A 22,003-nucleotide genomic window follows, 5' to 3' on the forward strand; every position below is an offset into this window, starting at 1 on the left:
ATATAACTTGTAGTAGGAGGGGCCCGTACATCGAGCCCCTGGGCCTGGCGTTACTCCTTTAAAGGTAGTATTGCTATGGCGAATTTGTGTTGGGTCTAACCCCATCCCGCGGATTGTATCCTGATATATTAGGTTTAGGCTACTGCCGCCATCCATCAAAACTCGTGTGAAATGATATCCGCCAATTACTGGGTCTAATACCAGGGCAGCCCATCCTGCGTGCCGGATACTTGCTGAGTAATCGTGATGATCGAAAGTGATCAGTTGAGACGACCAGTGGCAGGACTTCGCGGTGACAGGTACTTGGGTATATTTTTCTGGGAGTGCCGCATTGTTTTTTCCCTTGATCACGTGTAACACGTTTACTGTTTTGACTTCTGGTGGAAATTTCTTTTGTTCCCCCGTGTCTTGCTTGGGGGGCTCGTCCTCGTCTTCACTTGGTGTATCCTCCCCCTTGTGTACGGCGTTGAGCCTGCCGGACTGCTTGAAGACCCAACATTCTCTGTGGGTATGATTAGCAGGTTTACCAGGGGTACTATGGATCTGACATACTTGGTCCAGAATTTTGTTGAGGCTGGACAGTTCATCCCTGATGCCTTTAGGGGGCGGCTTTTGACCTGACCGAGAGATTTTGAATCCGGTATTTACTGTCGTGTCCTTCGTGCTATCTTCTTTATTCCGGCGTTTGTTATTGTTGTTGCACCGTGATTTCCCGTTTCCATCTCTAACTTCAGATGTACTGGGGTCGATGGTGCTGCATCTGGCTAGCCAGCAGTCCTCACCCGCGCAAAAGCGGGTCATGAGGTTTGTTAGTGCGGCCATCGTTCTCGGCTTATTTTGGCCGAGGTGTCTGGCGAGCCATTCGTCACGGACGCTATGTTTGAAAGCTGCCAAGGCTTCGGCGTCCGGACAGTTGACAATCTGGTTCTTTTTAGTAAGAAACATGTTCCAAAGCTTCCAGGCTGACTCTCCGGGCTGTTGAGTTATGTGACTCAAATCATCCGCATCCGGAGGTCGGACATAAGTCCCTTGAAAATTTGCCTGAAAGGCGTCTTCGAGCTCTTCCCAACTTCCAATGGAGCTTTCGGGGAGGCTTTTGAGCCAGTGACGAGCTGGCCCTTTAAGCTTGATGGGTAAGTACTTGATGGTGTGGAGATCATCTCCTCGAGCCATATGGATGTGAAGGATGTAGTCCTCAATCCAGACCCCAGAGTCTGTTGTCCCGTCATATGCCTCTATGTTTACGGGCATGAATCCCTCTGGAAATTCATGGTTCAGCACCTCATCGGTGAAACATAGGGGGTGTGCGGGGCCCCTATAGCTAGGTGTACCGCGTTGTTCGGATGTTTGTTGTGTTGCATTGTATGCTGGGGCGCGCTTGCGTGGTCCATAGATGGATCTTGTTGCGCTGTCCTTTGGGTGCGAGCCCTCGCATGGGTCGCGTATTGTATTGTGAGCGGCGTTGTATGCCGCTCTGTGTTGGTAAAGGGGTCATCTATCCGACCAGGTGGCTGCTTTGATATTTGGTTGTGGGGGGTCTGAGGCCTCCCCATCGAATTCGGGTAGCAGCTTCTGCTTTGGGTAGCTCTTGGAAGGGCGATTGTCGCCGTACCTTGCTGCAGTGTTGAGTATTTTACTCCATCTGATTTGGAGTGTGTCTTGCGCGGCCTTGAGCCTTTGCTTCTGCTTTCTCAGACTCCTCGCGGTGGCAACAAGCCTTTTACGGGCAGTCTGCTGCTCCGGATGCCTGTCCGGCGTTATGTCGTCCGGACCATGATACTTGATAGGATTTGTTTGTTCGGTTTGATTATCCGGATTGCCGTTGTCCGGCAGCGGTTCACCCTGCTCCAGCGCTGGGTCTGTGTGATCGCTATTTCTATCACGGCGGGATTTGGGGCGGCGCTTGCGTCGCCGCTTTGACTGCTTTTCAAGGGAACAAGCCTTCGGTGCGTCCTTCCGCTCCTCGTCGTCGTCTTTTGGTGCGTCCACCATGTATATGTCATGTGATGAGGTGGCGTTCCAGGGCCCAATAGGCGCTGGTTCTTCATCGTCTCCTTCATCGGCGTCCATACTGTCGATGTCTTCGGAGTCGTGGTCGAGCATGTCAGTTAAGTCGTCGACAATGGCTAAAAAGTGGGTGGTGGGTGGGCTTTGAATTTCTTCATCGTCCGTACCCCAACCTTGCTGACCGTAGTCCGGCCAGGGCTCTCCTGATAAAGAGAGAGACTTTAGTGACTTCAGGATATTGCCGAAAGGCGAGTGCTGAAAGATGTTCGCGGCAGTGAACTCCATGATCGGCGCCCAATCGAATTCGATCGGTAGGGGCGCGGAGGGTTCGGAGTCCGGAGAGGAGTCCGGCTCCTGGGAGTCACGAGTCTCGCAGAGTACGGGGCTGGTGCTTGGCTCAATCGCCGTTGGGGTCGCAGCCCCCGAGGTGGTGTCCAACCGCCCATCCTCGATCGGCGCAGTTGGCTCCGAATTAAGGGTCGGAGCCGATGCGGTTGCGGCCTCCAGGGCACTGTTCGGCGGCAGAGCTAGATCATGCTCGTCGTGATAGTGCGGCGCGCTCGGCAGTGGCTCGAATTCGTCAAAGATCAAGTCCCCGCGGATGTCAGCCGTGTAGTTTAAACTTCCAAATCTGACCTGACGGCCAGGGGCGTAGCTTTTGATCTGCTCCAGACGGCCAAGCGAATTGGCCCGCAGTGCGAAGCCGCCGAAGACGAAGATCTGTCCGGGGAGGAAGGTCTCACCCTGGACTGCATCGCTATCGATGATCGTAGGAGCCATCGAGCCTGACGGTGACGACACAGAGGAACTCACAATGAAAGCACCAATGTCGGTGTCAAAACGGCGGATGTCAGGTAGGGGGTCCCGAACTGTGCATCTAGGCCGGATGGTAACAGGAGGCAAGGGACACGAAGTTTTACCCAGGTTCGGGCCCTCTCGATGGAGGTAAAACCCAACGTCCTGCTTGATTAATATTGGTGATATGGATAGTACAAGAGTAGATCTACCACGAGATCGAGGAGGCTAAACCCTAGAAGCTAGCCTATGGTATGATTGTTGATGTGTATGTTGTCCTACGGACTAAAACCCTCCAGTTTATATAGACACCGGGTAGGGTTAGGGTTACATAGAGTCGGTTACAATGGTAGGAGATCTACATATCCGTATCGCCAAGCTTGCCTTCCACGCCAAGGAAAGTCCCTTCCGGACACGGGACGAAGTCTTCAATCTTGTATCTTCATAGTCCAGGAGTCCGGCTGAAGGTATAGTCCGGCTATCCGAACACACCCTAATCCAAGACTCCCTCACCCAGCGACAGAAAAGAAAAATAGACGCGCAGGAGCTGGGGGCGGTACTTCCGCACGCGGGGTACTACCGCGCCCCCAAGCGGTACTACCGCAAGGCAAAAAACCCCAGCCAGGGGGAAAGGAACTTCCGTGCCTACTTCCGCAAAGAAACGGAAGTAGCAAAAACCCGACACAGTAGTACTGCCGAGGGGCGGTACTACTGCCTGACTGCATAGCGCGGTATTACCGCTCGGCGAAAATGGTACTACCGCGGTAGGTGCGGATGTAAAAAATTACATCCGCCCCTACTACCGCAAAGGGGCGGCACTAGCCTGGTGGGCAGCTGTAGTGCGGCTCCAGGGGAGCGGTACTACCGTGGGCACCTGCGGTACTACCGCGCCACCGCACGGTACTACCGCGGATGCCTACGGTACTACCGTTTTCCTGGGAACAATACTACCGCGACCAACCACAGCAGCAAGACAAGGGAGGCAAGAAAACGGAGGAAGCTCCGAGGAAAAAGGAGGGGACAAGAAGGAGACGTGTACGTGATGATTTCACCCAAACCTTTCCAACGCGGACCCCCTCTTAATAGTACGGCTTTCCTACGAGTCAAATCCACCAAAAAGAAACGTAGAAAAGACGCCGTCTTCATCAGTCTTCGAGGGACACCCAATCGTCTTGTGCCTAGCAATGAAGTGTCTGGAATACTCAAGGCACATGATTAGTTCGCAAATGCATTGTCATCAATCACCAAAACACTTAGGGATAAATATGCCCTTACACTTATGCATATGGGGAGCCAGGCGGACTGCCAATATTTTCGCAATAATCTTTGTAATGGCGTGAATAAGACTAATACGACGATAGTCAGAAATATCCTCGGCCCCCTCTTTTTTCGGGAGGAGCACAACATTTGCAGTATTGAGCCAATGAAGGCCAGTTGTGCGCAGATTGGCAAAGGAGGAGACCACCCTCATGACGTCCACCTTGATGGTACTCCAACATTTTTTAAAGAAGAGACCGGTAAAACCATCCGGCCCGGGAGCCTTGTCCCCAGGCATTTGGTTAATGGCGTCCCGCACCTCATCCTCGGTTATGGGGTCCCCGAGGGAAGCCAAATTGTAGGTCTCCAAATTGAGCTCCTCCCAATTAAAGTCTATGGATTTCGCCTCCCCCTTTTCCATGACGCAAGAAAAGTGCGCATGGACGAGTTGCTCCTTTTGCTCATGATCTGTGACCCAGCCGTGATTGTGTTTGAGCCGATGAATGTGATTCTTTCTCCTCCTGGCATTGACCCGCGATGAAAAAATTTGCTATTTGCGTCCCCTTCTCTGAGGTGACATAGCCTAGCACATTGCTTTTTGCGAGCACGCTCAAGCACCGCAAACCCAATGATTCTCCTTTTGACCCTGGACCGAAGGTCAGCCTCCATGGTAGAGAGCTGCCTGGACTCCTGTGCGATATCCAGATGCAGGATGACGAGAAGAGCCGCATGGTGGAGTAAATTTGCCCTAGAGAAAAGCCCCTTACTCTAGGCAGAGAGGCGATCTCCAGTTATTTTCAATTTGTGGTGCAACACATGGAAGGGCTCAGTGTGCACAGTCTGTTCATTCCAAGCCTCCGAAACAACATCCTGGAATCCCGGAAGGGCGGCCCAAAATTTTTCAAATTTGAAGGCACGAGGCCTCTGTGGTCCTTTGTCATCAGCAAGCAAAAGCGGGCAATGGTCAGAGAGCGACGAGGACAGCGCATGGAGAATATGTGTGCCGAACTGGATGTCCCACTTCGCGTTGCAAAAGAAAGAGTCCAACTTGCATAATATCGGGTTTGATCGCTCATTTGACCAAGTGAAGCGTCTGTTTTGAAGATGGATCTCTTTAAGGTGACAACTCTGTAATGTTGTCCGAAATCTGGTGATTCGTCTTCTGTTGACATTTCGCTTATTTTTATCCCTCGAGCGGTAGATTTGATAGATATTTTATTAGTCTGGTGCACGTGGTGACTTAATTAATCTTGAAGCTCCACAACTTTAATCCACCCTTTAGTAAGCACTGGGTGAGTGTGTGGGGGGTGTTGGTGCAACACGTGTTTAACAAGCCAGCGCATGTGTTGGCTTCCACGGGTGCAGGTTTAGCTCATGATGAACACCATGAATGGTTCACAAGCTACCCTGATGTTGCAATCAGTGCGGTGACCGGCGATCTGGCCGTGTCGTAATGGAATACAAAGTGTTCCATTTAAAAAAAACACCGGTATTACACCGATCAACCGTACGTAAATACTCGGTGCTGTCACCAGCTCCGTGAGGTGCCTGTTGTAGTAGCAGGCTGCGCGCTGAACTGCTTGCAGTCGCTGGACCATGAGCCGTGCGAATCAGGCAACTCAACCTGCCGGCGGTGGTAGATGAACCTAACATGATTGATGAGCTAGCTAGGCACGACAGTTAGTAAGTACATGAATGCAATTATTATGAACTAACGATGTGTGGTACTTGATTCTAGGACCATCTATATCCTAGCGGCGGTAGTACATTTTATTCGCCAAAAAAAAAAGTAGTACATTCGCAAGATTCTCTTCAAATTAACTAACCAGTGAATGAATGCAGAATGGCTAAAAACTGAACAAGCTAGCAAATAACTTAGTATAAAAAATTATTTATGTGGTTAAAAATCTGTTACCAAAATTTAAAAAATCATATAATTTAAAAAGTGCTCACATGTTTTAAAAAATACTACTTTAATTTAAAAAAGCATGCAAGCTTTTACAAATTTGCTTATGTCAATTTAAAAACTATTCACGTATTTAAAAAAGTGTTCATGTATTTTGAAAAATTGTGCACATCTTTTAAGAAATATTCATGTAACTAAATGAATACCTATTCTAAAAGGATGTTTTGTGTTTACAAAAAACAGAGGCATATTACATTCAAAAAGAATTTCCACGGATTGGTTCCGACACTAATAGAAAGACGACTTTTAGTACCGGTTTGTAAGGACCTTTAGTACCGGTTCTGGAACCGGCACTAAAGAGTGGGGACTAAAGGTCCCCTCCTTTAGTCCCGGTTCAACACGAACCGGGACCAAAGGCCCACCACGTGGCACGAGCCGCGCCGTGGTCTGAGGGACCTTTAGTACCGATTTTTTTTATTTTTTTTAATAAAGCAAAAACAACCCGCCTACTGGGCTGGCACGACCAGCATACGACCAGAAACTCAACCTCTAGTTGGGCCAGGATGCAGGCCCGTATGGCCTAGTAGGCCCCACAGGGCAGAAGACTTGCAATAGGCCCATAAAGGCCTGTTTAGAGAGGAGCTCGACACGGTCGACGGGGCTTATAAACCAGTGCGAGCTCCTTTAATACCGGTTGGTGGCTCCAACCGGTACTAAAGGGGGGGTCTTTAGTACCGGTTGGAGCCACCAACCCGTACTAAAGGCCACCAGCTTTAGTACCGGTTGGAGCGGTACTAGGGGAGGTCTTTAGTACCGGTTGGAGCCACCAACCCGTACTAAAGGCCACCACCTCTTTAGTACCGGTTCGTGGCACGAACCGGTAATAAAGGTTCGCCGCCAACCCGTACTAAAGGCCACCACCTCTTTAGTACTGGTTCGTGGCACGAACCGGTAATAAAGGTTCGCCACAAAACGGTACTAATGAGCGCCGCCCGCCTAGCCGTTGAAAATCGGCACTATTGGTCACATTAGTGCCGGCTTAAATACAAATCAGGATTAATGAGCTAAACATTTGACCCTTTTTCTACTAATGCGATATATTTACATGTAAACATAAAAATGAAAGAGGTAAACCACGAAACATAAAAAGAAAAACAGAATGAAACAAAAAAGAAAACCCAAAAAAGGAAAATAAAAGTAGAAACAAAGAGCCAAAAATAAAAGAAAACTGCCGAAGCGCCCCTGCGACTCGTCTTCTTAGGGTTGAGAGACGAGCATTTTTCTGGCTAGCATGTAATGGAATAAGTAGATACAGTATATATTTTCATTATAGAGCATTTTACAGGTATGGCAACAAATACTCTATAGTCTATCTCTCCATCCCCACAGGGAGTATATATGTAGAATTAAACTACTCTATAAGTAACAAACGATTGCAAAATCCATCAACCAATTGATGGATCAAACTTGTTTTTCCGCTCGAATGCAGGCGCCCGGCACGGTCCACTTGGCCCGGTGCCGCTCCCATGGCGGCATCCTGGTATAGTTCCTCCAGTCACCCAGCACGTTCTTCAAGTCCCTTATCTTGTTCCCAATCCCCACGCAGCAGTTCGCGTGCATGGTGACGATCTTCCCCAAATCCTTCCCGTAGCTGCAGAACCCGCCGACGTACGCCGGGTTCAGGTACTGCACCCGGAGCCCGAGCTCCGCCACCATCTGCTTCTTCATCATGTTGAACACCGGCTGCTCGTTGGCGCCCGGGTACTTGCCCCTACCGCCGTGCCACAGCTTCGTCATGGCGATGGTCCGCGGGTTGGGCTTCACGTGGAAGAACCCCGTGTTGGGGAAGTTGCCCAGGTTGTCGGGGTCGCCGAAGTAGACGTCGCTGGACACGATCATGTCAGCGTACGCCGTGACGTGCTTGAACGGGTCGCGCAGCCACACGATGTCGACGTCGGTGAAGAGGAAGCCGTAGCCGAGCTCCAGGATGCGGCGCTGCAGCTTCAGCTTGCTCCACACCAGCTCCAGGTAGTCCTTGGAGAGGAAGTACTTGTGGGCGGCGAAGTCGATGTTGATCCCCGGGATGGTGTAGTGGTAGCAGTGCTGGTGCACGGCGAGGCACCGCGCGTGGGCGCCGGGGTCCATGGCCACGACCAGCACGTGTGGGAGGAGCCGCGCCGTGCCGTCGCCGATGCGGAAGCTCTCGAGGAACAGGTCCAGCAGGGAGCCCGGCGCCGCCCAGGCCTGGTTCACGCACGTGATGATCACCGTCCGGTCGTCCGTCGCTGCTCGCGCCACCGCCGCCGCCAGCCCCCGGAACTCCGCCGGCTCCTCCTTCGCTCCCTGACATGGCATGCATATAGTATGATCCATCAGCATTTTTTAGTACTCCACGCAGAAGAAAATTAAAGCATTTTTTAGTACTATTTTTAGGCACCTGCTTTTGGTCAAATTTGCAGCTATTAATTCTACAACGAATTAAAAAGATCTGTAACTGACAAGAGCATTGACGGACTCGTGACAAGATATATCAACAAAGAATCTTGGTTGTTTAATTCAGTGGCCATTCGTGGCAACGCGTGAGTGGCTGGTCAATTATTTTGTAACTGCTACTGCAAGAAAGTAGTATTGCCGTTGAACCGAAGCCCCCTGAATTTGCTCATGGGCAAAAAGCAGATTAACTAGTAAGAAACCCGATCGCAAACAGACCTTTTCTTCATGCCGATGTGTGCCGGGAAGATGACTTAGAGCAGCAGCAGCAGTGGAGGTAGAACTGGGCTTTGTGATTGTCGTGGCGTTCGCCGGACGACGGCGATGATCGTCGTCTCGGGCAGCACTGCCGGCGATGGACGGCGACGGATGATGAAGAACGGCACGCGCTGCCGTCCCGTTGCGGCGGTGGTGCTGGTCGTCGGATGATGATCTCAAGCCGGAGAAGTGGGCCGGCGTCCTGGCGCGGCTGAGGCCCGCGGCCGGCGCCCGGTACTGGACGAGCATGACGACGGTGAGCGCGGCGGCGGCGCCGAGGACGAAGGAGGCCACCTGCCGCGCCGTGGCCTCCGCGACGACCACCTTCCCCATATCGATCGCCGGCTGGCTAACTGATCGAGTAGCACCAGCGAAGTAGACTGATCATGTACTCAGCCCATGTATATGCATGAATGATGAGTAATGAATGAGTATATGATATGCAGATATGGTGATGGGATTAGCTTAGCAGGGTCAGGGAGGAGGGACTAAATGGAATGTATGAGAGGTGCTGCGGGCCGTTTAATAGGCGGCTCCGGCCATCCCGGCGGTCCCTTGGGCTTGGGAAACCGACGGCGACGCGGTAGCCGCTAGCACCGTAAAATCGGCTCGAGTCGTTGCCTCTGCTGGGCTGCTGAGGTATTTTCATCCCGGCAAAGATTTCTTCTGTTCAGTCACTCACTACTACTCCCTCCGTTCCAAAATATAAGTAATTTTAAAGATTTCAATACGAACTACATACGGATGTATATAGACATATTTTAGACTGTAGATTCACTCATTTTGCCCCGCATGTAGTCCATATTTGAATCTCTTAAAACATTTATATTTAGGAACGGAGAGAGTACTAATAAGTACCTTTTTTTTTAAAGGAGGATATACCCCGGTGTGATGCATGCAGTCATATTATTAGTTATTCACACAGACATGGTAACTACATGCACCTATTTGGCACTATATATCGGACGGGAATAATTAAATTTTAATAAACTAGACTAGTACCTGCTTTTGGAGGCTGGCTAGCTTGTCCATATGTACGTATAGTATTAGAAATGAGGAAAAAAAATATAATGCAATGGAATCATCATAACGTAATGTAGTATGCCTGATAGTATATAGACCTTTTGTGTGTGCTAGACTCGTGGTGTTAGACTATATTTACATGTGTATATTGTAACGTTGTATACCACCTCATTATATATATATGTGATAGGCCACCCCTAGAAGGTTGTGCCGGTTCCCCCCAAAGCCTATTGTCTTACATGGTATCACGCTAGGTTACGTCCGCTTCCGCCTAAAAACCCTAAACCGCCGCCGCTGCCGCCGCCGCCACCGCCGCCGCCGCCGCGCCCGCCGTCGCCGTCGCCCGACTGCTATGACGTCCGCCGCTGCTTCCGGCTCCACCGCCACCGGTTTTCTGCCGGCCTCCCTCGCGGCACTTCTCTCGAGGCCGCTGGATGCCGCCTTCCTTCAGGCGCCGATCGGGACACGGAGCGTCGGCTCCCTCTTCGCGCTCCCGCCGGCTGCTACTTCGCCCGGGCAGGCGCTTGTGGCCCACACCGCCGCCGCCCCGTCAACCGCGGCTGTCGCGCCCTCGGCCACTGCGCCGCTGGTGGCGGAGGACGTCGCGCTGGCAGGCTTCACGGCGTCAACCGCGGCCATCGCGCCCTCTGTCACCGCGCCGGCTGCCCCTCTGACTGTCTCCACGGTGGTCTCACCTCAGCCAGTCTCCTCGATGGGATCGCAGCCGCCGTCGCCGTTTCACTTCGGCCATCTCATCACCATCAAGTTGTCGTTGGACAATTACATCTTCTGGCGCGCGCAGGTTCTTCCGCTTCTTAGGAGTCACTATCTGCTTGGCTATGTCGACGGCTCTCTCCCTTGCCCTCCTGCGCTGGTTGACAGCGTGCACGGTCCGGTCTATAATCCGGCTCACCGTGTCTGGACAGGGCAGGATCAGGCGAACCTCTCCTCCATCCAGGGGTCGCTCTCTCCGGCCGTTGCTGGGCTTGTTGTCTTCGCCAAGACGTCCCACGAGGCATGGACTATTCTTGAGCGCTCGTTTGCGGCACAGTCGCAGGCTCGTGTATCTGGGCTCCGTCGCCAACTTGGGGGGTGTCAGAAGCTTGACTCCACCGCCACTGAGTTCTACAACAAAGTCAAGAGTCTCGCCGACACGCTGGCCTCCATTGGACAGCCCCTCACCGACTCCGAGTTCAACTCGTTTATTGTCAATGGTCTTGATGAGGAGTATGACGCCCTAGTCGAGATCATCAATGAGAGGGGCAACTCCACGCCCATGCCAGCACACGAGGTCTTTTCACGCCTCCTGCTTACTGAGCAACGAGTCGAGACGCGCCGATCCAGGGGCAATGGCGCCCTCTCGGCAAACGCCGCCACCAAGGGTGGTCGCTCCTCTGCTTCATCCAGGGCTCCTTCGGGGTAGTCACCACCACCCGCCTCGGCCCCTCCTCCTACTGCGACGCTACCAGGGGCTGGCGGTCCACGTGTGTGCCAGCTTTGTGGTCGCGATGGGCACTGGGCCTCGAAGTGTCACAAGCGCTTCCAGCGGGGTTTTCTTGGTCTCGGCAATGACGGGAAGGATACACGCAACTTTGCTCGTCAGGTCGCCATGGCTGATCGTCCGCCGCCGCAGAAGCCACAGGGACACACTCAGTCCTACTCCATTGATCCCCACTGGTACATGGACTCTGGGGCGACAGAGCACCTGACCAGTGAGATGGGGAAGCTTCACACTCGTGAACCCTACCATGGCTCCGACAATATCCACACCGCCAATGGAGCAGGTATGCACATCTCTCATATTGGTCAAGCATCACTTCTCACTAGACATGCCAATAGGAGTCTTCAACTTCGCAATGTTCTTCGAGTTCCATCTGTGACACGTAATCTTCTTTCAGTTCCTAAACTCACTCGTGATAATAATGTGCTTTGTGAATTTCATCCTTTTGATCTTTTTATTAAGGATCGGGGCACGAGGGACATTCTTCTTAGTGGGCGGCTCTGCCAAGGTCTCTATCGTCTGGAGCATCCTGGCGTCGCTCGCGTCTTCAGTGGAGTTCGGGTATCTCCGTCACAGTGGCATGCTCGTCTTGGTCACCCGGCCACACCTATTGTCCGGCATGTTTTGCGTCGTCATGAGCTTTCTAGTGTGTCTAGTAATAAAGATGTAGCAGTGTGTGATGCTTGTCAGCAGGGGAAGAGTCATCAACTTCCTTTTTCGGAGTCCAGTCGTGAGGTGAAACATCCTTTAGAACTTGTGTTTTCAGATGTATGAGGTCCTGCTCAGACTTCTGTTAGTGGTCATAATTACTATATCAGTTTTGTTGATGCTTACAGCCGCTTTACCTGGCTTTATCTTATCAAACGTAAATCTGATGTGTTTGACATTTTTGTTCAGTTCCAAAAACATGTTGAACGTCTTCTCAAGCACAAAATTGTTCATGTTCAGTCGGACTGGGGTGGCGAGTATCGCAACCTCAACTCCTTCTTTCAGTCACTTGGGATCACTCACCGTTTAGCATGTCCACATACACATCAGCAGAATGGTTCAGTAGAACGTAAGCATCGTCACATTGTTGAAGCTGGTCTGACTCTTTTGGCCCATGCATCTGTTTCGTTTCGTTTTTGGAGTGATGCTTTCACCACTGCATGTTTTCTCATCAATCGTACTCCCACTCGTGTTTTGAATATGAAGACTCCCATTGAAGTTCTCCTTAATGAACAACCGGACTACACCTTTCTCAAGGTGTTTGGGTGTGCTTGCTGGCCCCATCTCCGTCCATATAACAAGCGTAAGCTCGAGTTTCGTTCCAAGAAGTGTGTTTTTCTTGGTTATAGCTCTCTTCATAAAGGATACAAATGTCTTCATGTGCCCACTAATCGTGTCTACATCTCTCGGGATGTTGTGTTTGATGAGCATGTTTTTCCCTTTGCCAAACTCCCTGTGTCCACTACCGAGCCACCTGTCATGCATTCATCCTCTGTTGCTTCTGACCAATTTGATGATGTTGCATATTCTCCTCTATTGTTGCCTAACCATGGTGCAGGCACTGGTCGTGGGGCTCGTTTGAAGATTCTGGAAGTGACATCTTCCTTTTCGTCGCCATCGCCTTCATCCTCGGCACCTTCTGTTGTGCATGAGGAGCACATGGCGCCCCTGCATGGCCTCGGTTTCCGTGCTCATGCACGGCCGATCGACGTCCTGGCCCGGTCGCCTCTGGCTTCTGGGCTGCCTTCGCCATCGTCGCGCCCTGCAACCCCGCCGACTGGGCCGGCCTCCTCGGTCCCCGTCTCGCCCAGGGCGTCGGGGCAGTCATCACCAGGCCTGGCCTCGCCCGCCCCTGCCTCGCCCAGGGTGTCTGGGCCCTTCTCACCAGGGCCGGCCTCGCCTGCTCTCGCCTCGCCAAGGCCGTCTGGGCCGGTGTCACCGGAGCTGGCCTCGCCCACTCTCGGTTCGCCCATGGCCTCTGAGCCCCTGTTGTCGGGCCAGTCTTCGCCATGCAGCCCGGAGTCGTCTGTCCCGAGCTCGCCTGAGGTGATTCCTGCATCTCCGGCGACCGTCACGTCTCCGTCACCTTCGCCTCCGCCGGCTCCTGCTGCTGCTCTACGTCCACATACGCGCAGTCGGAGTGGCATTTTTTAGCCTAAGCAACGTCACGATGACACAGTTGCTTGGTTAGCGGCGTGCATGTCTGCTGCTCTCGCAGATCCATCCTCTGAGCCACGCACGTATCAAGCTGCTATGCGCATTCCTCATTGGAGAGAGGCCATGGAGCAGGAGTATCAAGCGCTTCTTCGCAATCAAACATGGACTCTTGTTCCTCCACAATCACGGGTAAATGTCATTGATTCCAAATGGGTTTTCAAAGTGAAGAGGCATTCTGATGGGTCCATTGAGCGCTATAAGGCTCGTCTGGTTGCTCGTGGTTTTCGACAGCGTTTTGGACTTGACTATGAAGACACCTTCAGTCCAGTGGTCAAGCCTACTACCATCAGACTTCTTCTCTCTCTGGCTGTTACTCGAGGTTGGTTTCTTCGTCAGCTTGATGTTCAAAATGCTTTTCTTCATGGTGTCTTGGCGGAGGAGGTTTACATGCGCCAGCCTCCGGGTTTCTCTGATCCGGATCGCCCTGATCATCTCTGTCGTCTGTCCAAGGCAATTTATGGTCTGAAGCAGGCTCCTCGTGCTTGGCATGCTCGTCTTGCAATGGCTCTTCGTGCTCATGGTTTTGCATCATCAACTGCTGACTCCTCATTGTTTCTTCTTCAAAGGCCTGAGGTATGTACTTGTTGGTCTATGTAGATGATATCATTTTGGTCAGCTCCTCTCAGTCGGCTGCTACTGCGCTTGTTCGCTCACTTGGTGCTGATTTTGCGGTCAAGGACCTTGGGAAGCTTCATTACTTTCTTGGTGTGGAGGTTACTTCTCGTGCTGCTGGCCTTGTTATGACGCAGAAGAAGTACTCTCTGAATTTGTTGCAGCGAGCTGGGATGCTTAAGTGCAAACCGACGACTACACCCATGTCTACCACTGATAAGCTCAATGCTGTTGATGGTGTGCTTCTTTCTTCTTCTGATGCGACAGAGTACAGGAGTATTGTTGGTGGGCTCCAGTACTTGACGATCACGCGACCAGACATTTCCTATGCTGTTAACCGAGTCTGCCAGTATCTGCAGTCACCCCGTGACACTCATTGGCCTGCTGTTAAGCGGATTTTGCGCTATATTCGTTTCACGGTGGCTCATGGTTTGCATATTCGGCCGTCTGACTCTGGTTGTCTTTCAGCATATTCTGATGCAGACTGGGCTGGCAATCCGGATGACAGGCGATCCACGGGGGGTTATGCTGTCTTCTTTGGCTCTAACCTGATTGCCTGGAGTGCTCGAAAACAGGCTACTGTCTCGCGTAGCAGTACTGAGGCTGAGTATAAGGTTGTGGCCAATGCCACATCAGAGATCATCTGGGTACAGTCCTTGCTTCAGGAGTTAAGTATACCCCAATCACAGCCTCCTGTTCTTTGGTGTGATAACATCGGTGCTACATACCTTTATGCAAATCCGGTATTCCATGCCCGAACGAAACACATTGAAGTTGACTATCACTTTGTGCGTGAACGTGTCTCTCAGAAGCAACTACAGATCAAGTTTATTTCTTCCAAGGATCAACTTGCTGACATATTCACCAAGTCATTGCCTTTGCCACAGTTTGAGACTTGCAGGCGCAATCTTACCCTTCTAGATTCATTAGAAAGTGGCTAAGATTGAGGGAGGGTGTTAAACTGTATTTACATGTGTATATTGTAACGTTGTATACCACCTCATTATATATATATGTGATAGGCTACCCCTAGAGGGTTGTGCCGGTTCCCCTCAAAGCCTATTGTCTTACACGTGGCATGGATGGAATGTGCACGAGAGTGAGAGTCTGTGCCGGCCGGACCGGGGCAGCGCGCGAGCGTCGGGCGCACGCACATGGTGACATGCGTGGGCGACGGATCGACGATTGACCTCGGCATCGACCGAGGCGAGCGAGAGTGAGACTAATTCGATGGAGTGCAGTGTAATTAGGGTGGCCAACTTCTGGAGCCAACTTTTGGTTGCTAGCGTGCGTGAAGGCGACGTATGTTATGTTGTATCTTAATCGGCTAGTCACGGCGGGCGGGATCGGGCGCCAGGTGTGCGCCCGGATTAGCTGTGAGGTCTCCGTTGCACGCACTGTTCTATCTTCTACCTCCCCACCCGTCTGCCCTGCCCTGGCCTCCGCTCTAGCTGCTCCATTAATTCGCCCCACACGTATTGACGCATACGTCCCGATCAATTCCTTCTCCGCGATTAACCCGGCTGGCACGTTCAGTTCGTCAACAAAAAACGTTAATCTTTTTTAGATTTATTTATATTGAACGTTACCACTATACATACATGTGTGATTTTACCTCAGAAAGTATGTGTCTGTGAGTAATGGAGCTAATAAGTATGTATGGACTTGTGAAGGAGCTCAAAGCTCCTAATTTCATTGGCTGTAAATTGTTGTCGTGTGGTAAAGCGGTGAGCCCGACGTGCGCACACTTTCTTGTACAAAAGGAGCAGCACCAAAACCAAAGCGACTAGCTTGTGACACAAGGCGTTGAGGTCGGCCGAGGCAGGCAGGCAGCCAGCCAGTGTGCCCAGACCAAGGCCGTTATCAAGGGACGGGACCGAAATCTAGTGCCTTGATGTTCTTCTTTCTTTGTTGAAGCTGACATGCACATACCCTACGTACAGACAGACATACATACATACATGCCCGTGCAACGCATGGTGGAAAAGAACCATGTCGGCAGGGCACACTCAGGTTGCAACATCAGAAAAACCTCCCTCCAACAAGCGATACGCCATGTATTGAGGATCTTTTACTTCTCGACTGTAATTTTGTAAATACTATGAAATAAAGCTATTTTTTCTCCTCGCAGAAAACAAAGCAACCCTGATGAAGGATCAAGAACGAGCGCCACGTGCATATGTACCGGCTGCTGCTGCATCATGTGCAACATATACATGAAACTAATCTTTTTCTCTGTGTAGGTAACTACGTCGACTTTGCGTATATATATTCTCGGCCTTTTTCCACGGTGCGTTAGACTTGTCAGCTGTCTGTGATGCGTTGTGCCGATGGCGACGTGCGCTGTGCGTTGGTGGCCACGTCCCAGCGACGGACGAACGGACGGACGGGGCCTTCAGAGCTCAGTCGGTCCACATACAGATAGAAGCTTCCTATCCTACCTGTGCTAACTGACCGAGTGCAGTGCTTTACGCCTAGGCTGTTCACAATTTGTCGATCTAGTAGTACATTCATACAGTACTGAATGCATGCATGCATGCATGGTTAACTTGCAGAGAATCTTCTTCGTGAATGTACTTCTGATAGGCCCACGCGTGCATCATCAGATCATAAATGAATTCATGTGCATACTATTGTCCTAAGGCTGGTCACAGTGGGGAGGAACTTAGGAGTAACATCACACACTTCAATACAACTTTGCTTATGTGACACGTATTTAATGAAGAGAGAGGTGCTTGTGGTAACTAGCTAAGTTACCGAAACATCACACACTTCAAGAAACAATGAGTCTATAACCTAATAAATACATCGTTGCATGACACTTACATAGATGTTCCTACCCATTATAGAGGTAGTAACATAGTCTAGGGAAGTGTGTAAGTTACTAGCTTATGTTCTTGCCCATTGTGACCAGCCTAAGGCTAGTCAGACTGGAATAACTTAGGTAGTAACATAGCGCATTTCGAGAAAGGTTAAGTCTACAAGTTAATAAATAAACCCATCTATGACACTACTTTTATGTTACTTTGCATTATGAAGGTAATAACTTAGACTAGTGTCATGCATATGACACTAGTCTAAGGGGCTGTTTGGTTTGAGACTAAGTTTGCCAGGCTGGTCATAGTGGGGAGTAACTTAGACTAGTGTCGTAGATGGCTTTATTATTAGCTTGTAGATTCATTCTTTCTCGGGAAACGCTATGTTACAGTAATATATTATGTTACTCTAAACACCTCTCTCCTTATTAACTACATGCCACATAAATAAAAAAAATTAAAGTGCATTATGTTACTACCTAAGTTACTCCCACTATGACTAGTCTAAGGTTGCCACACCTAAGTTTAGGCAAGTTTGATCAATTTGGATGGGTGTTTGGTTCAAGCCACACTAGGGTCCCACATCACATACACTCAAAAAGTGTAACAAAAAAAATTTAGGCTTGCCAACTTGTGGCTCTCACTTTAAAGAATTAACCTTATGCAAGTGTGGCAACATTGTATGGCAAAGTGTGGCATGATTAGGCCTAAAACCAAACAGCCCCTAAGTTACTCCCCACTATGACCAGCCTAAGCTGGCTGGCTCATCAATCATGTTAGGTTCATTTGCCACCGCCTGCAGGTTGAGTTCCTGATTCCCACGGCTCGGTGGAACTAGCTCAGCGCAATATGCTTTTCGCAAGTTATAGTTGGTCATGTATAAACCTACATTTTGTTAACTGATGAATCATGTGTATGCATGCTGCTTTGATATCTCCTTCCTTTGCAGTGAGAAGACATGTATGGTGCTGCTTAGAGCATCTATAACCGGATACCTTAAACCGGTCAAAATGTCCGGATGGACCGATGGGTCATGGATCGGTCAAAAAGCCCGACCCATCCAGGCACCTTAAACTGACCTCAAACGCCTAGATTGTCCAGTACCTCTCATATTCAGCCTAAATTTAGGACGGACATGGGCGGCCCGGCATGTCCTCCACGTTGGCCTAGCCCATCCTCGCCTCCACAAATATCCTCATTCGGAGAACCTTAGATTGAAGTCAATCCGTCAGTCCACTCCACTCCGTTCTTCATCCACTCTGCTCTAAGTCCCCTCTGATTTGGATTGCTTTTAGGTGCTCACTGCTCGAACAAGGCGGCAACGGCAACGGCAGCTTCGATTCCACAACACCCGCCGCCCGTCAACAAAGTGTCGACGATGTCGTCAGGTTGTCCGACCGCCGCATTGCTCCGACCGCTCCGCGCCTCGACTGTCTAGGTACGCCGCCCTCCAATGCGGGTTCAATCTGCTCCGGAAGGGGTACCCGAGCACCGATTGGTCCACGTGCATGGCGCGGACGAGGACGAGGATGCCTGAATCTGTGGCACGGGCAGCCCGTCGAGAGCACCGATGGATCCCGAGGCCGTGCTCCTCACGCCAGTCCTCTGCTGCTCCCTCACAAGGGTGGAGACGGTTGCGCGGCGGCTCCGGCGCTATAATGCCAAGGCACTCCGACTGACCATCGAGTTGTCGGAGCGTGAGGCATCCAAGGGGGCGACGGCCAAGGTGAAGGCGGCCCAACATACGAGGGAGCAGGAACGCCCACTGTGGAGGCTGTCAGGCCAACGGTGCTCCGACGACTCCGACCTGAAGGACAACTGCAGCTCCGACGACGATGCACCGCCGCACACTGATGCGTACACGGAGGTGCAGAGCAGCACGTGCGATCGCAAGGGGAACGGGGCGGCGAGGAAATGGTGATTTCAACTGTCCTTATCTGTTTACCTATGTTTTATTTTTGTTTTCAATCGTCTGTAGGATGAATCTGCACTGTCCATCGATGAACTTTGATCCTTTTGTCCGGCGATGAACTATGATTCATCTGTAGAGGATGAATTAAACGACTTGGTCGTGATATGCATGTAGTGTTGCATGGGTTGTATAGGGTTTCATATATGAGGAACACGGGCGTGGGAGCAAACATATAAGACGTGTCGTGCATTGTCTTGCTTCAGGGTGTGTACGTGAATTTTTGAGGGGCCGGATTTCCTGACCGTGGAGCACCTTTAGTTTCGGTTTGTAAGCCAACCGATCGTTTAGTTCCGGTTGCAGAACCGGAACTAAAGGTCCTCTGAAATCGGGACTGATGCCCTGTTTTCTACTAGTGAAATAACCCATGATCCATAAGCACGGCTCAATGGTGATGACAGCGTATATATTATTATGCAGAGGATCACGGGACCATGAAGCTCGCAACAGCGACGAATAATCCACGGTTCCGTGTGTGTTGGCATTTTCCGAGACATATTCCCACCGGCGGGCAATCAAAGAAACCTGTCAAGGCATGCCCCATGCCTTGTGCGTGTGTGACGGGCGTCTTGGATTAATTTGCGTGGGGGTAGGGGTACTAGCCAGCAACTGAATGCGTCACAGTGCTTTGGCTGCATTCACGATTGATCGGTTCCTCTGTTTGTGGTCTGAAGTCTGCAGATCGTGGGAACTAATGTAGTGCCGGGCTAGTCTAACAGTTGCCCTCGAAAGAACAGTGCGTGTACCTCTCGTAGTCCAGTACTACCACACATGCATACATTCATAATATCTCGTTCGCCTAATTGCCTACGTGCATGCTAGCTAGCTCAAAACGTTTAGGTATAGCTCATCTGCCACCGGTTTTGTTGCCTGATCTGTGGTACGGTTCCTCCTCCGATTGGCAGCTACCTACCTGCTAAAGAAATCTTAAGTGGTTCAACACTTTTTATCAAAAGAAGTGGTTCAACACTTCGTCTAAACGAGATCATGTATGGAAGTAGTTTTTGTTCCAGAGGCTAGAAACTTACATGCATGCATGCATGCTCACTTGACCTGAATGACAGAGAGAGTGAAATCGCTCATGTGTCATTAGAGCAACCTGGTCATGGCGTACTTATGTGAGAAGATCCGTGGCTTAGTTCAACCGCCACGATCAATTCCCTCGGCCTAACTAAACTCCAACTCTGAAGACCGTCAGCTTGTTGTTAGGTGCACGATCGCTAGCTCTTCCACGGATATGCTAGCTTGTACAAGTAGCACTTGGTTGATTAGTCAGTATCATAACTGTACTTAATCAATTGTTTACATCCATCGACCTGTTGTGACGTGCTCATATCAGTCCCCCGCGACGGCGACGTGTCCACGAGCTTCTCCGTCAGACACCAGCAGCTAGCTACTCCATAATTTGGAGCCCAGGAATTTCCAGGTAGCAACAGTGAGCAAATTAACCGATCGATCCCCATTTATTCTCGTCGTGATATCGCGTTCACGAACGAGTGGCGTACCATGGATATACTATACAAGAATAAAATTTATCTCATATATCTCCATGCTTGTTCATAATTAAATGCAATGAGTACAGCAGCTCTAGGTGAGGGTAAGGTCTGTTATTGTGAGCTTTCATCCCTTGTGGACAGTCGTGACGGAAACAACTGGTGAGGGATAACTGCCTGACTCTGACTGGTGAGGATCGATAATCACGGGACCAAGAAACCAAAATGGATAGTAGTGGTATTTAGTTTGGATTAAATTGGTTGCCACCCACCCACGGCGAGGACAACACAACTCTGATTCCGACGAAGAGTTGGAAAGGGGACTATGCAAGGTTGTCGCCACTGAAAATCATCGAAAAAACCACCTATTGCTGTCATAGTCACCATTGGGGCCTCTCCACCACAACTTCAACTTCACAACAATAAGTAACCTGAGGAAATCTCGCGGGCACATCGGAGAATACCCTACTACCTCAACCCTTGTCGTGACCCCGGCAACTCTCACCCCTGTAGACGTTGCCACAGGAGCCCCGATGCCAACAGTCGTCTTCCACAAGAGCCCCGATGCCAACAATCGTCTTCCACCGGCGCCGCTTGCCGATTCCTAGATCCAAAGACGACGCCCCAAAGGGGAAGACAACGCCATAGCGTCATCATCGTATGTCGCACGGATCTAGGGTTTCCCCCGAAGCTGCAAAGGTTGTAACATGGAGTATCACGTCAATAGTATCAACAATAGGGAAACATCGCTCACCACTGGCTCCAGACACGACCGGGGGCAATACTTTTGGCCGGATCTATCTCCCACACACACGCACGCACGCGCGCACGCACACATATTAGCATACCCAACAACGACCAAATCTGGCCGGATCAAGCTCTCCATCCAGCTCCTCACCAGGCAGCTGCTTAGATAAAGCCCACGAACCCTGACTGTTATCACTCGCCGACCGCACGCCGACACAAGAACCGCGCCGCTGATGACCTCAACCGCTTCAGATCCGCGGCCAACGCACCCCGCCCCGGCCACGTCCAGAGCACCACTGTGCCGTCCGCGCACGTCTCTGGTGTGACCGGCCGGAACTCAGGGCAGGCAAAGAGAAAAAAAAAACAGAGCACGGAAGAAACCTGAAACCGATCGATCTTCAGTTTGATGCTGAATCGTGAAAAACTGAATTTAATTCAGTGATGATATCGGTTTCCATCCTCGTCGCACTGACCTGACGGAAAACACCGAACTGCAGGCTGAAGAAGCGAGCGAGCGAGTGAGGCCGGAAGCCCAGCAAGCAAGTGGCTCAACAGGCCGACACACATCGTACTGGATCGTACGGCCCGATCGCTGCCGCCGCTGATTTTCCCACACACGACTCGCTCTCCCCTCTCTCTTGCTGCTGCTTGTGCACCGCCACAGGCCTCCGGCCGCCGCTCGCCCGCCTCTGCCGACGGTGCCCCCTCGCTTCCCCCGTCCTCCTGCTGGCTGCTGGGACAACGCCGCCCGCCGCCTTCGATGAGCTCCTCCTCTTTTACTCTCGCGCGTCTTTTTTTTGGGCGGGTTTTACTCCCGTGCGTGTGCTGCTCGACCTCCGTCTTTCACGCTCAAATGGGCCGGCGAAAAAACCCAGGTGCCGCAAATGAGCCCAGGCCCTCTACCTAAATTAACCCATCCGGGCG

General features: G+C 51.1%; 1 protein-coding gene across 1 annotated transcript; it reads right to left on the bottom strand.

The window, feature by feature from the left end:
• Positions 1–7,259: 7,259 nt before the first annotated feature.
• LOC119287408 (uncharacterized protein At4g15970-like) lies at positions 7,260–9,190 on the bottom strand. Its single transcript, XM_037566943.1, has 2 exons — positions 8,675–9,190; positions 7,260–8,308 (listed from the first exon to the last, which is right to left on the bottom strand). Exons 1-2 carry the CDS (start codon positions 9,044–9,046, stop codon positions 7,427–7,429), a joined length of 1,254 nt encoding a protein of 417 aa, XP_037422840.1. The 5' UTR covers positions 9,047–9,190; the 3' UTR covers positions 7,260–7,426.
• Positions 9,191–22,003: the final 12,813 nt, after the last annotated feature.

This window comes from Triticum dicoccoides, chromosome 4A, assembly GCF_002162155.2.
Source record: "Triticum dicoccoides isolate Atlit2015 ecotype Zavitan chromosome 4A, WEW_v2.0, whole genome shotgun sequence".
Taxonomy (NCBI): domain Eukaryota; kingdom Viridiplantae; phylum Streptophyta; class Magnoliopsida; order Poales; family Poaceae; genus Triticum; species Triticum dicoccoides.